The sequence below is a fragment of the Anser anser genome (genome assembly GCF_964211835.1).
Source record: "Anser anser genome assembly, chromosome: 1".
Taxonomy (NCBI): Eukaryota; Metazoa; Chordata; class Aves; order Anseriformes; family Anatidae; genus Anser; species Anser anser.
The window spans coordinates 99,522,161-99,535,718 of NC_139720.1; the positions used below are offsets into that span (position 1 = coordinate 99,522,161).

Here is a 13,558-nt window from a genome sequence, read left to right on the forward strand (position 1 = left end):
AGGTAAAAGAACCTATATTTCTCTTTAATTCAAGACAAACCATCATGCGTGACAACCTGCAAAATACTAGCTTGAATTCTGCAAGTGGACAATGACCATTTCTAACCAAGGCTGGCTGCGACAGCATACTTTGTGCACATATTTCAACGTTGTGATCTCAAACTCTGCCTTCCCAAGCTGAAAAGTTAGTTCCCATCTTCACTGCATGAGCAGCATTCATTGCATCATGTCCTAGCTCCCCAAACTTGTTATTTTTTTCAAGAAGAAAAAGTTCATACTGAATGGATGAGAAAAGGCTCAAACTAAGAACTTTCCTCCTTCTGAACCTCTGTGGGGCACATTTGCCTTCCTACATTTTTTTCCTCATCCAGTCATCTCTGCCCCACTATCCCTTAATCCGTCTTGATGGATTTCCTCCATCTCAGAGGTGACTCAAGGTTGTTTTGCTGGAAACCAACCATCTGTAGAAACTAAAAGGGAAGAAAGTCAGAAAAGTAGCCCTAGGAGGCTGTAAAATCAGCAGCTTCTAGTAGCCAAATGCCAAAGCACAAAGTACTTTTCATCGCTACTTAATTGGAACACTTTTTGGAATGTCAGAACGAGAGCAAAATTGAGGATTACGGGCATGCGTGCCATGTCAGTGCAAGTTTTGGACACCGAGCCAGCACACATCATCAGACTCGATGATGCAGAGTACGGCTGAAACATGAAATGCTTCGAAAGTCATCAGGAACAAATTCAACACCGGTATCTCTCTTTTTCTGCACCGAAGAGATGAAACTGAATCAGAGATGAAAGAGTAGTTCAGTAAATTAACACCCATGCTTATTTTCAGCACTGGGAGTCACCACCTGAGATAGAGAGGCAAATCCCTTTCACTGGCTGGAAACAGGTTTGGGACACACCTCACGATGGTTCTTCCCAAGGAATTATGAGACAGCCCCGCTGCACGTGCCTCCAGAGGGAATTCTGCTCTGATGAACTACTCTCTTCCTTGGTCCTAGTGCTTGCTAGGAAAGTGAATGAATAACTTCATGGCGCTTATTTTTGGACAGCCCAACAGCAGCCAGCGATACAGCCATACAGATCAATCTTTCCCTGCCAGGGGCTATAAATGTTGCCTCTGGAATGCTCTCGATTCCTGCCAGCACCGTGTCGGAGAAAACACGCTGGAGACCAGCAGACCCTCGCTATCCAGAAGCACCACCAGGACCTGATGGGCACTCCTCTGTCCCATCACCTCACCTAGCAAAAATGCATGTTCTGCGGGTAAAAGCAGCAGTGCTTCTTTTTATAAAACCAGAATCATGTAGTGACAAGTATCTACGTCTATCCCTGCTCCAGTGCCAGTCTATGTTTGTCCCAGGACATTCGAGGGGAATGTGGGCAGCAATCCCACAGTTTTTCAGCCGGCAGCAGCACCCAGGCGACAAGTGCTTGAGTGCAGCCAGCAGCATGTGGGAAATGTACTCTGGGATGGCATCACACACAGACCTGCAAGGAAGAAAACTTCAGCCAAAACTGTCAAGGGACAGCTGAAGGGCTTGGTTTGCAAAAAAGGGAAACTCCTGCAAAATAGTTCTGCGCAAACAAAACTAGGAACACATTCATACAAAGGTGAAAACACTACCTTTAATTTACATTATTTTAAAATTATAATTCAGAAGGCCCCTTTAAATCATGAGCTTTCATAAAATAATTAAGGTCTCAGAAATCAGAGCCAGTTTACAGCTCTGTTGCAACTTCTAGGATTAAAAGACATGATCCTAGAGCCATATTCAGTTTCTGCTACATCTAAGATCTAGCTATGTCATAATGACAAATTCCTGTGTTAATGTACAAACTAGATAAACCAGGCAGGATAATGCAACTCCTGGTCACACTTCTGAACAGCACGACTGACTATGGACATGGTCACGATGCATTCTGGCTCTGCTGCCAGTCTTGGGCCACCAGTGTCACTGCTTGTTTGTGTAGTTTGACATGTGAAACAACATAAGTTTAAAAAGTACTTCTTGCTCGGAAAGACTGCTAGTGATCCCTGTATTGCATAATGTTACAATCACAAGCCGTGCGGTAAGGTTATCAAGTAACAAAAAGCTCATAAAAACAGCCAGATGCCTTGTGGACAACCTAAAAGAAAGTTCTACTTTGAGCACTTTTTGGCTTCATATTCTTCACCTATTTTATTTCCATGTAGTTTTAAGACAGCGCGTTTAAACAGAAGAGTACAGATCCCTACATCACGTTTAAGTTCAGTTTTTGTTACCACACACACACTGGAACTTCCAGCAGGAAGACTGTTGAGCTAACAATTCAGAAGAATACAGGAATTAGAAAACACATGTCCGCCTTTAAAAAAAATGGTTAAAAATCCAGTATTACAATAATGAAGCATTTCAGGGTTTCCTATACTTTGAATTATGGATGAATTACTGATAATTAAATGTTCTTTCTCTCAAAAAGAAACCTATCTGTGCTTGCTGCGTGTTGCACAAAGAATGTCGGTTCCGCTTGGATGACTAATCCTACGTCGGCGAAGTAAGGAAGAGTGCTCACTAAGCACTGCTACTGCCTATCTAGCAAGAGCCAAGGATGAACATGGCATTTATTACCACTGGAAAAAGCTGAATAACATACCTACAACCATAGAACTCCCAACACATTGCAGAGTGCTGGGAAACTGCAAAATAAGTTTGTAAAAGCATCTTATTACTTCTCAGCTCCCAGATGCAAAGATTCTGTTGAAAAGGAAGCTGAAGGAGGAAAGGGAAGGAAGGAAAAGTATTTGCTGAGCTTCATTTTCAAGCTATTCTGTGCAAATTTCATCTCAATTCATTTTTTAGAAGAGGCTTGGGGTGACAGTTTTCTGGAGGCATGAGAGAAGTCTGAACCACAACGGTTTAAAATCATGATGCTTTTGGCATGTGGGAAACGGACTCCTCACTTTATCATGATATTTTTATTAGAATTATTGTAGAGACTGGCAGGTAAGAAAAAAATTGAAACAACAACTTTTAAAGTTTCTGCAAAAAATTGCAATATTAAAGTCACTCTACAGTTGGAGCAGGAGACATTTCACAGACATATCTACAAAGCAGTCTCTTCTGGTGACACCTAAAATATTTGTTTTATGCAGTTATCCTCTGAAACAAGTTGTGTCCGTGCATTCTGATAACACAGCTGAGTCAATCTATTAGCTCTCGGCTGGCAAACAGATGTCAGCTGGGATCAGCTGCCTTCCTCTCACTCATGAGCTCCTGCCACTTCGCTTTTACCTGGGCTCTGGTGCTTATTGGACTACACAGTGATGTTGACTCAACTCCCTAACCCAGCAGAAAGTTAACCTAGCCAAAATGAAGCCTCCTGCCAATTGAAGCTGAGTCAGCATATTGAAGAGCAAACTGCGGGAGCTAGCTGTGTCCAAGGGCAGGAAGGGCAGGGCTGGGGCTGACATTTTTGGCTTGCCCAACCATTAGAAAAGTTCTGCCGCTTTATCTTTACTGTGCCATTATTTTCCCCAGACTGCTACTTTTCTATACCAAGAGAGATAAGTGAGTGTTGCTATAATACAATACACGAGAATAACTAATGGGAAAAAATAATAATGAAAGCAAGTAAGTCTTTGGGAATACTTCTATTTTCAAAGAAGTGAAGATGTGAAATGAGCTAGCCAGCCAATGAGTTTAACCAGTTAGAACTTACAATGGAGAACTTGAGAGCCAAATCCCTGCCTTTTCAGCACAGCCTTCAAAAAGACCCCAGGGAGTACCTTGACTAAAGAACTGAAGGTATTACCCACAATGAGCCAACCCACTGCTGTTCACTTTGAGAAACCATCTATGATTGCTGTATGAAAACCTGGCTATTCCCTGCCCTTTGCCAAAACCTCTGGTTTCCCCAATATTGCCATGATGCAGCTATGTGCCAGGTATTAAAAAGAAGTTTTCTTTATGTTCAAAATTAATGACTAAGGGGAAGAAAGAGCTAACAGAATAAGCAGAATCATAAATGCTGCTGTACACATTACGTTAAACCTTTCAAGAGAGTTTAAAGCTAAACATCACACCACATTTTCTCTGCCATTAAAAACACTTCACAAAAAGCCAAGCAAACAAGCAACAGAATTATTCAGGTCTAAAACACAGCATACCAGAAGCAGTGTTATAATTGATATTTCTACAGTCTTTCTTTATAGTTATTTTAACTCAACAAAATGAGGTTTCTGTTTGAGGTTTCATACCTACTTTAATACTAAATAGAAAAATTACCTGGAGAACTGGGAAATGTTTTATTTGAATCAGATTATTCAATCAGATTACATCCCATATACTAAAAAAACAAGCAGAACCACCACCCTTTTCTAATGTAACTGACACTGAAACCTCAAAAGGTATAGAAATCACAGCAGCCACCTACGAAATGTGCATCCTTTGTAAATAACTGGTATCTGACCATTTACAACAAAATTCTGCCTTTTGCAAGCCTTTACGCTTACCTACAGAATAAAAACACATGCAGCTGGTATAGATTTCAACAAATACACATACATACCTATACTGGAGGTATAATCGGTGGCTCCAAAGATCAACTCTGGTGCCCTGTAGTACCGAGAGCAGATGTATGAGACATTAGGTTCTCCACGAACCAGCTGTTTTGCACTGAAGAGGAAACAAAACAATAATCTTTTAGTAATGAGAAGTTTTACGATATTTCAACACAGACCAGTGTTAAGCTTCGGCACTCTTCACCACCCCCAATTCCTAAATGCTAAAATACTGCATTCTTCTAAGCTGACACAAGCCACAGACTCAATTTACTGTGAAATCAGTTCAATCCATCAAGCAGCTACCCTATAGTGTACAAAGCAAAGGAAATTCTGACTGCAATCTGGAGGATAAATAGTGTCAGATTTTTGGCTGGCAGTTGTCAGTATGTTTTGCAGGGTACAGAGTTTTGTTTACAAAGTAAAAGAGGACAGAATACAGCTCAGTCAAATGTAGTTACCTTTTAAGGTTCAAAAGGCCTGGGTGCTCACCAGAACTGAGTACTTGACTTTTTTTTTCCTCTTTTTTTTTTTTTAAAAAAAACTTGATCAGAATATTCTCTCTCTTTGCTGTTTAAGGGAGTATGGCATGAGGCTAAACGAATATGAGAAGGGTAAAAAAAACAACCACAAAACTTTGCCAGTGTAGGCACATGCTAATAGTCCGAGATTAACATGTAAAGTCTTCATTTACACTGCCACAAAGGATCTAGCCTACAGTATTGCCCCAACCACAAGTGCATGTACCTTTGGAAACATCTAAGAAAATAAAGTGACACAAGAGCATGTTACTTTTTTGTTCATGAGTCTATGAACATGTTATACTTCTTAATTAGTACCACGTTAGATGGAAAGGATCTGGAAGACTAAACAGCCCTTTCAGACGCATGATATATTCAATTAAGTATCAACAAACCCAGCTGAGTGGCAAGCCAGCTAAATCCAACATCCAGCTTTTGAGATGCACCACTCAGTCTTCAGGGAAGGAGTGTTCCCACCACTCATTTAGCCTGTTTTGAAAAGCCTCAGTTTTCCCTACAGCTTTTCTGCACAGAAACTATAATTGCCAATTCCACATTTTTAACAAAGTGAAGTACCACCTTTTTATGCATTGTTACTTCAAGTTTCAGCATGACTCCTATTTTGCTGCTATGCTTGTGAGGTAGAGCTGAGAAGGAGATTCCCAAGCCACCAGGCGTGACGATGCACTGCTTGGGTAATCACCATCTGACATTCCCACTCACTATGGGCAAGCAAATTTAGCAACAGCAGCTTCGGTGACCTCTCACACATATGACCTACCTATTTTAGTCTGCAAAGCTACAGCACAATCTAAAGACTAAACTTTACCAGGAAGAAATCAATCTCCTGTCTCAGTGTGGATTTCCACAACTTCTGTATCAGTTTTACTTTGTAGATGAGGGCTGGACTGTAAAGGTGATTCACTTGAACAGATACTAGAAAAAAATGTGTCATGGAAAACTAGAATACAGATGTATACTAAGAGCTACAGTCTGAAGCGTTACTGCGGATCCTGACCTTCTACAGTATTTGAAATACTAAATGGATTGGTAGACTAATACACATAGGCTCATAAAGTGTAGCATTAGCCTTTCATGTTACTATGCTGTTCTGCCTGTTTTTTCTTCCACAAACACATTTCACCCTATTATTTGGTGTTATTTTTCCATGGCACAATATTTTCCCTATGCAATGGCATCTTTACTTTTATTTTTTGAATACCTGCACAAACAACAGGCTTTAATTTTAGTTCCCTCCCATTTGATACCATTTTCCAGCTCAATTTTTTTTAATATGAAATCATTTTAAATATAAAACAAAGTATTAGTAATTTCCCTTCCAAAGCTACAAACAATAAACTTCTGAGGAACACTGAGAGCTTCTTTGCAAAATTTCACTAGTTTCTGTCTGAAAGAAATGGGTTTTACCATCCAGGCTTCAGGCCATAGACAAACTTACCTTCCGAAGTCGCAGAGTTTTAGGACAGCTGTATCAGGGTCCAGCAAGAGGTTCTGTGGTTTTATATCCCGGTGGCAGATCCCAAAGGAATGGATATAGGCTAAACTCCGGAACAGCTGATACATGTACAACTGGAACAGAGAAATACTGCATAAGGCATGGTTTCCCAGTCAAAACATGCTAAACAATTCATCTAGCACAAACTCTTATTAGAATAAAAAACAGAATCACTCCAAAAACAACCCTACTGAATTTATGTTAGTGCTGTGAAGATGCCCAGAAACTGGCGTATCTTTTCACCTCCTGCCACATACCGACACAGGAAGTTCAAATTCATTCATTTGTTCTTTTGAAAATGAGCACACTTCCAAAGAAGTAATTATACCAGCTTTCCAACATTTAAAATATAACCACAGAGCATACAATGATGGAAGTCACAGAAAACATACACAAAATAAAGTCTCAGTTTGCTTTGCAGTCTTTTCAGTCTCTTCATAAAAATGAAGTACATGTATGATAGTATCTCAACTTGTCACCAGAACGAATCTCTCAGTTTCTTTTGGTGAAGGGACAGACTCATTTTAATTTCAAACATTTGGGCAAAAAGAGAGGGCCTATGAAGACAATTGTTCTGAAAAAAAAATTACAGAAGGCACAAAGTAGTATGCTAAGAGAGGGTTTGTTCTTGTCCCCCTTTCAAAGCTGGCCATCTCTTTAGCAATGAGGAATACAGCAAGGGGAGATGTTACAAAGTCAAGAGCATCACACAGCAAAAATACAGGACAACGCAGGAATGTCCAGCTGCTGCAGCTACACACATCGGGCTACAAAGAATAAGAAGCTGCTGGACATACTTAGGGCTGTGTAGCATATAGAATCATAACGGCATGGGAAAACCCAGGATCAGGTCTTGACAACAGGCAGCCAACGATTTGAAATTAGCCTTAAGGCTGGACACTACTGGAGTTGCACCTTCACATTTTCCTTTTCTAAAAGCACATTCTCCACACATCAGCTTTAAGAGTCTGTAAAACCAGGTGCAACTACTTGATATTGGTATCAAGCCATGTTTGCCTCACTCCCACCATTATCTTTGTCTTTACACTCCCTCTCTCTCATTTTTGTTTGGTGGGAAGATACAAGCAAAAGAAGAATAGCCTGACTTCTGGCTCTGTTTTTAGTTTTTGTATTTGTTTGTCAAAACCACAACTCTGCACAAAGAAAAGAAAACAAACGTTTTCTGAATTGACTGTTCTAGACGCATTAAGTTTTTATTGTGCAAGTGTATTGCAAAATAATCCAGCAGATTGCTCTAAGTTGAGGAGTCAAGTCAACGCATGTGGAATTCATAAAGCATGCCTTCCATCTCAACATGGCAAACCCAAAATTTCCATGAATTTCCTACAGACTGTTAGAGGTTACAAATAAAATTTAATAAAAAGATTACTAGAAAAAATTCCCTGCAGTTCCTTAGCAGCTTCTTTGTTACCCAGGAAAGAGAAGCTCATCAAATAGGCATGGCCTGACCTTTGTTCTGTCAATGTATTTTCCAATTGCAAAAGCTTTAATGGCATCAAAGTCATGTGATCTCCTTTAAAACATAAGATTATGACAAAGGCTTGCTTTGTCAGAAAAACAAGGTAAGAACAGTCTTGCTGACTGTTCTACCTGGAATGGGAAGTCCCAAATATCCAGCAAGATGAAACAGCTGAAGCAGAACTTTCTCTCAAAAGATAAGACTTTTTCCCCCTCCAAAGTCCTCATAATGAACAGCAATTGGCACAAAAATATATAAATAAATTACTAAAACCTAAGCTAACAAGCTTTGGGAAGCATATAACCTGAGGGCATGTTCCACCAACAGGCCAAACACAGGAGTGACCTCGCAGCAGAAATTCTTGTTGCTGAATGATAAGATTCTGTGCTTTCTTAAAAACAGGCAACAGTGCAGGCTATTGCCAAAGCATGCAATTTACAATTTCTTCACATATAGTTATGGCACAACACTTTGTTATCAGAATAATTACTTTTTGCAACTTTCATCTTCTTTCAATCATATTAAAGCTTATTATTCTGCCCACCTTAATGTTAAATGTTACATATTTAAAGATGAGTCTGGAGAAATCAATGCTAGTCAGAAACATTTGTTGCTAACTTCCATTTAGTGTTATCTGGATGCCATGTTAACAAGCTGATACAAAGTTAGCAACATGATCATTCACCAGCATGTGGACTGTGGTCACCACAATATATGAAATAGAATTACGAGACCCAGATGTGCCTCATGCTTGACAAAAAAATTAGATTTTATTCATTGTAAACCACTTTGTAAAAGACAATGAAAGATGCAGACAGCTCAAGTGCGGTTTTGAGGCTACAATTTGCATACAAACATCTTGCCCCATGTAGCTCTTCAAGCTGAGTGGTGAAGCCAATGAGCTCCAAGTGCAGGGTAAGAGAAAAATGCACCTTTCATTCCCTCAGAAGCACATGTAATCTTACTCATACGCCAGGAAAAGGGGAAGGTAACAGTTAAGAGAACGCTATTCTTCCTGATATCCTCTTTGAATTCTTGACCTTTGTACTATTTTGTCTTCATCATCTCAGGATGCTGAAGCTGGTAACCTGGCTGGTGTCAGTCTCTAAACTGCTTGAAAACAAAACACCCCTCACTCCCTGGCCTCCCCCCAGCCCTTTCTGAGATGTCTGTAAAGTGAGAAATCAACTGCTGAAACTTAAGCCTTTTGTTCCTATTCTTCCTTCTCCATAGCATGAATTGTTCTCATCTTTTTTTTCCTTGCCTCAAGATGTATGTGCTTCTAAAAATTTCAGAAAACTAATTATGTGAGAAGAGAGGTATCCAGAGAGTCTGTTCCCGTAATATACTTCTTCATCTAACCACAGCTATTAGTTACCTACCTTGACATAAATCATAGGGAGTGTCTGTTTGGCCCGACTATAATGTCTGGCAACTCTGTATACTGTTTCAGGAACATAGTCCAGCACCAAGTTGAGGTACACCTCATCTTTCTGAAAAAGAATAGAAGAGAAAAAGAAAATCAATAATAGTTTTGAAGCATGAAGTACAATAAAAGCATTCAGAAAAACTGACAGGTTGAGAAATCTGTGGACCTTCTAAGTACATCTTCAGTGGGCGTGTGAGCTGCCACCAAACTGTTTTTCCTCTAGGCTTAGGACCTGTGCTCTAATACCGCAGTCAAATTTATGTTTAAGGTCACATGAATCAGTGTGGTCTCTACCATAAGGCATTTTCTGATTATCAATGAGGACAAAGATTTAAATGTTCTGCCCACTCAATATTTTCATTAGGAGATATCACCTTGAAATATTTTCCTCATTATAAAAAGCAGGCTAACCAGCCCATTAGTCCCTACCCTGTCAAAACCCAAGAAGTGCAAACTTGGAATTCTCCAACTCACACCCCACAGCTACACATAAAAAAAAAAGTTTAAAAATCCTCTTTTAGAAATGTTACTTTATTTTTACTGAACTGTTAAGAGGTTAATAATTACCAGCCATTAATATTACCTATTCACAGACAGCAACCCAATGTTAATATTCATAAGCATTCTGTTTACAAGTATTTTGAAGCCCCAGTTTTGTCCAACTTAAGCTTACAAACTCATTCTGGGTAAAACAGAACAAGACAGAAGCAAAGATTTGAGAATCATTTTTATTATCTGGAATCAGGTTAGAGGTCTGTGTGAATGTAATAGAAAGAAACAACAGAAGTAGCTTTATAACAAAGTACTTTGTTACAGAATATATTAGCAAAGGAAAGCAGGAACAAAGAGGAATTAAATGACACAGTGCTATAATCACATAGTGCCTAATTGTGGAAGAGATCATTTCAGTGGTAAAACAGGTCTTAAAAAGACTTCTGATATTTTAATGCAGTCTTCTGTGCAAATTATCAGGACTGCAAATAGATTTAATTATACCCTCCTCCCCCCAACATTAATTATATCAACCTGAAAATTTATTTTTGAAAGCTAGGTGAATTGAGCAGAAGTAACCTCTTCTGCACTTGCTGCATTAACAACTGGGTCTTTCTACAGGAAAGGTGATACAGAGAGATACGCCATGGATGGGAGCTCCCAGGTCTTCAGCTGGAGCCCCCTTGTCAGCAGGTCCACTGCCTATGTGTCGTAACGCTTTTCAACTTGAAAACAAACCTCATTTAGCTGCAATTTAATAATATTACTGGGACTTAATTAGTCACTTAGAGCACAGTGTGGTGTTACTCTCACAGCTTTCCGTGTGCCTGAGCTGTCCCGATCCTGCCTGGGCAAGTAGCAGCAATCTCCGCTGGGTACATAAATGGCATGTAGTAACACACACACAAACACCTCGAGTGCGTGATGTGTGAACAGCTGCTGGCTTTTGCATCGTTTTCAAGATCTCTGTTCATTGTTATTTGACAACACATGCTTGTAGTTTCAGGACATCTCAGCAGCTCTTGCCAGTACCTCCTAACAGGCTAAGTCACCTTGCAAGGACCTGCCTGCATCACTCTTCCCTACAAAAAGATGCTCTTCTTTAAACACCGCTGCTTAAATAACAGTGGTAACAGCACTGGCACCATGTGAATGCCAAAGGCCTGCTAGCTTGTGACTGCTCTTACTGAAATTTTCGCACTTTCTCTTCTGCAGAAACAATTCTTCTTTCCCTTTCCCTTCAAGCCAACAAAAATCCACCACCACCCCCTACACTTAGGTTAGAATTTTCAAGGAATTTTTTATAATAAAATACACACCCTGAAAAATCAAGTTAACTTATGCCTGGTAAGGCAGCCTGTATACCAAGAGAGCAAACAGTCTCATGAAAATGAGAATGTTTGATTCAGTGTAGATAAAACGCGATGAATGATTGCCTCTCAGAGAGCAGTGCAGTCGTACTGGTAACAAGTCAATGTGCAAAGCACTCTGTTACTAAGGTTGATTAATTTCTTTCAAAGAATTCATGTTCCATGTATCAAAAAAGATTTACGAGACATTAGACAAAAAACGAGTAAAAGTGGAATTATAGTGATTTCATTATCCTCTCACAATACAAGGAAAAGGAGACATAAAACTAATACATATGATTATTAAACTCTTTCTACGCTACTTCACAGCAGTGAGTTTCAAGAAATAAAGAACTCTGCTTAGTTTGTACCATCTTTTTCACTTCTCTCCTCCACTTTGATTTTCATTTTTGCATTCTTTTGGAAATAAGACTAATTCAATAGTGTAACATGACAAGCACAAAGAGACGAGGACACCTCAGTTGCAGAGGTGGAGATCTTGCACCCACCAGTCCCTGAGAGTTTTCATGCCAGCCACAGCACTTGAACAAACTACATGGGCTTTGCATGGTGTTCCTGTGTAAATGTCTATCATGTTATCACCTACAACATGTGATGGCACATGAACACCTTTTCCCCCAGCCAATGAACAAATTGTCTAGATTTATATATCTGATGGACCCAAAACTTTAATACACAACTATAAAGGCCAGCCTTCTGCTGTTGGCTACGTAAGAAGCAACATACTCCACTCCTACCACAAGCAACTGACACTTCAGAAGTGCCCTAAATAGCTACTTTCATGAATTAAAGATGATTCAAGTGTTCTGACCTACCTCCTCCTGATGTCACCTGGTACAACTCTGATAAACACTTTGAGTACAGTTTTCAAGAGTTTTCAAGAACTATCACCCTTCTCTGTGAGCATGATCTGGATGAAAATAACATCCAAATTACCAGGATTCCCCCAAACAAGGTTCAGTATGAGCTAGAAAGCAGTCATGGCCTGACAAGCTCCGAGGATGATGTAACCTGGTGTGCCTACCTCATGCATTCCTCCTCAACACATATTTTTCCAGTGACCCAGATGTATTACAACAGGAAACAGGGCGAGCTCAAAGAGCTTGCCAAATGAGGGCAACTGCTTCAGGATCAGGAGAAAGGATCGGGGCTTATCTTTCCATTACAGGAAGCCTTCTTCAGACCTCACCAAGTATTCCACATCTGACTTGTTTCCACGCTAATGTTTTGAAATTGCTGGGCTGGGAGCCAGCCAAGGTAACCTAACCATCAGGAGCACATCTGAAACACCTCTACAGAGCCCAGAAGGATCAGGAGTAGACTGCATCATGTAAGTGGCAGAAATCTAACATAAAACATCATTAAATAACACACTCTTCCTTACAGACGTTGGGATTGAATAGATTATTAGCCTTCTTCCACAGCTCAAATGTTTAAGTGCATCCGTGTTTTCCTGTGCTTGCTGCTCAGGTGATCACCACGAACGCTTTAAAAAGAAAAAGGGGGTGGGCAGGGAGCCAGATCCTGAAATACAGGATCAATGCATTTCATTAGGATTTTGACTTTAGCCCTGCAACTCATTTCTGGTCAGTTGCCTCAGATGTTAGAAGCTGCTTTTTGTCACTTGGCAGACAAACTCTCAGCTGACACACGCTGCGCTTCTAAACACCTAAAGACGCCAGAGCAAAATAACCATGGCCTTGTCATTGAACCAGCATGCATCTCTCAAGAACCAATAATTCAAGCACTATTTCACTTTGGAAACACTTCATAGAAATAAATACCATTACAGACTGTGCCACAGTGAGAGGCATGAGTAGGGCACAGGAGCCAAAGCATTCTTGCAGCTTATTTTTTGTTGCGTCAGAAATCAGAGATTAAACAGGCTGCAAGTACAGGCTCCAGCACATGAACGTTAAACACTGCAAGGCTGAAGACCCAGTGAAAGTAAAAACATTACTGACATAGAAAAGGCTGCACGGAGGTCACAAACCCCAGTGTTAGAACTCTCCTGGCCTTCAGTCCACACAAGCAAACATGTTCTAAGCACCATCCAGTTGAGGCTCAGTATGGCAAATATAAACCATTAGCCAGTGAATTAAAGGATTCACTCTTACGGATTGTCCCTTGCAGGAAAAAGACAAATATCCCTTCTCAACAAACCTCAGATTAATCCTGAGTGGTTTCTATCAGCTTTTGATTAT

The 13,558-nt window shown here is 40.1% G+C and overlaps 1 protein-coding gene across 2 annotated transcripts in view; it reads right to left on the reverse strand.

Annotated features, from left to right (window-relative positions):
* Positions 1-13,558, reverse strand: part of GSK3B (glycogen synthase kinase 3 beta) — a 145,876-nt gene that overhangs the window by 42,593 nt on the left and 89,725 nt on the right. For both annotated transcript variants that reach the window (XM_083811938.1, XM_083811937.1), the window contains exons 4-6: positions 9,446-9,556; positions 6,527-6,657; positions 4,555-4,661 (exon numbers count right to left, since the gene is read on the reverse strand). In XM_083811938.1, the coding sequence (XP_083668064.1) occupies positions 4,555-4,661; positions 6,527-6,657; positions 9,446-9,556 (349 nt within the window). The remainder of the gene's footprint in view (positions 1-4,554; positions 4,662-6,526; positions 6,658-9,445; positions 9,557-13,558) is intronic.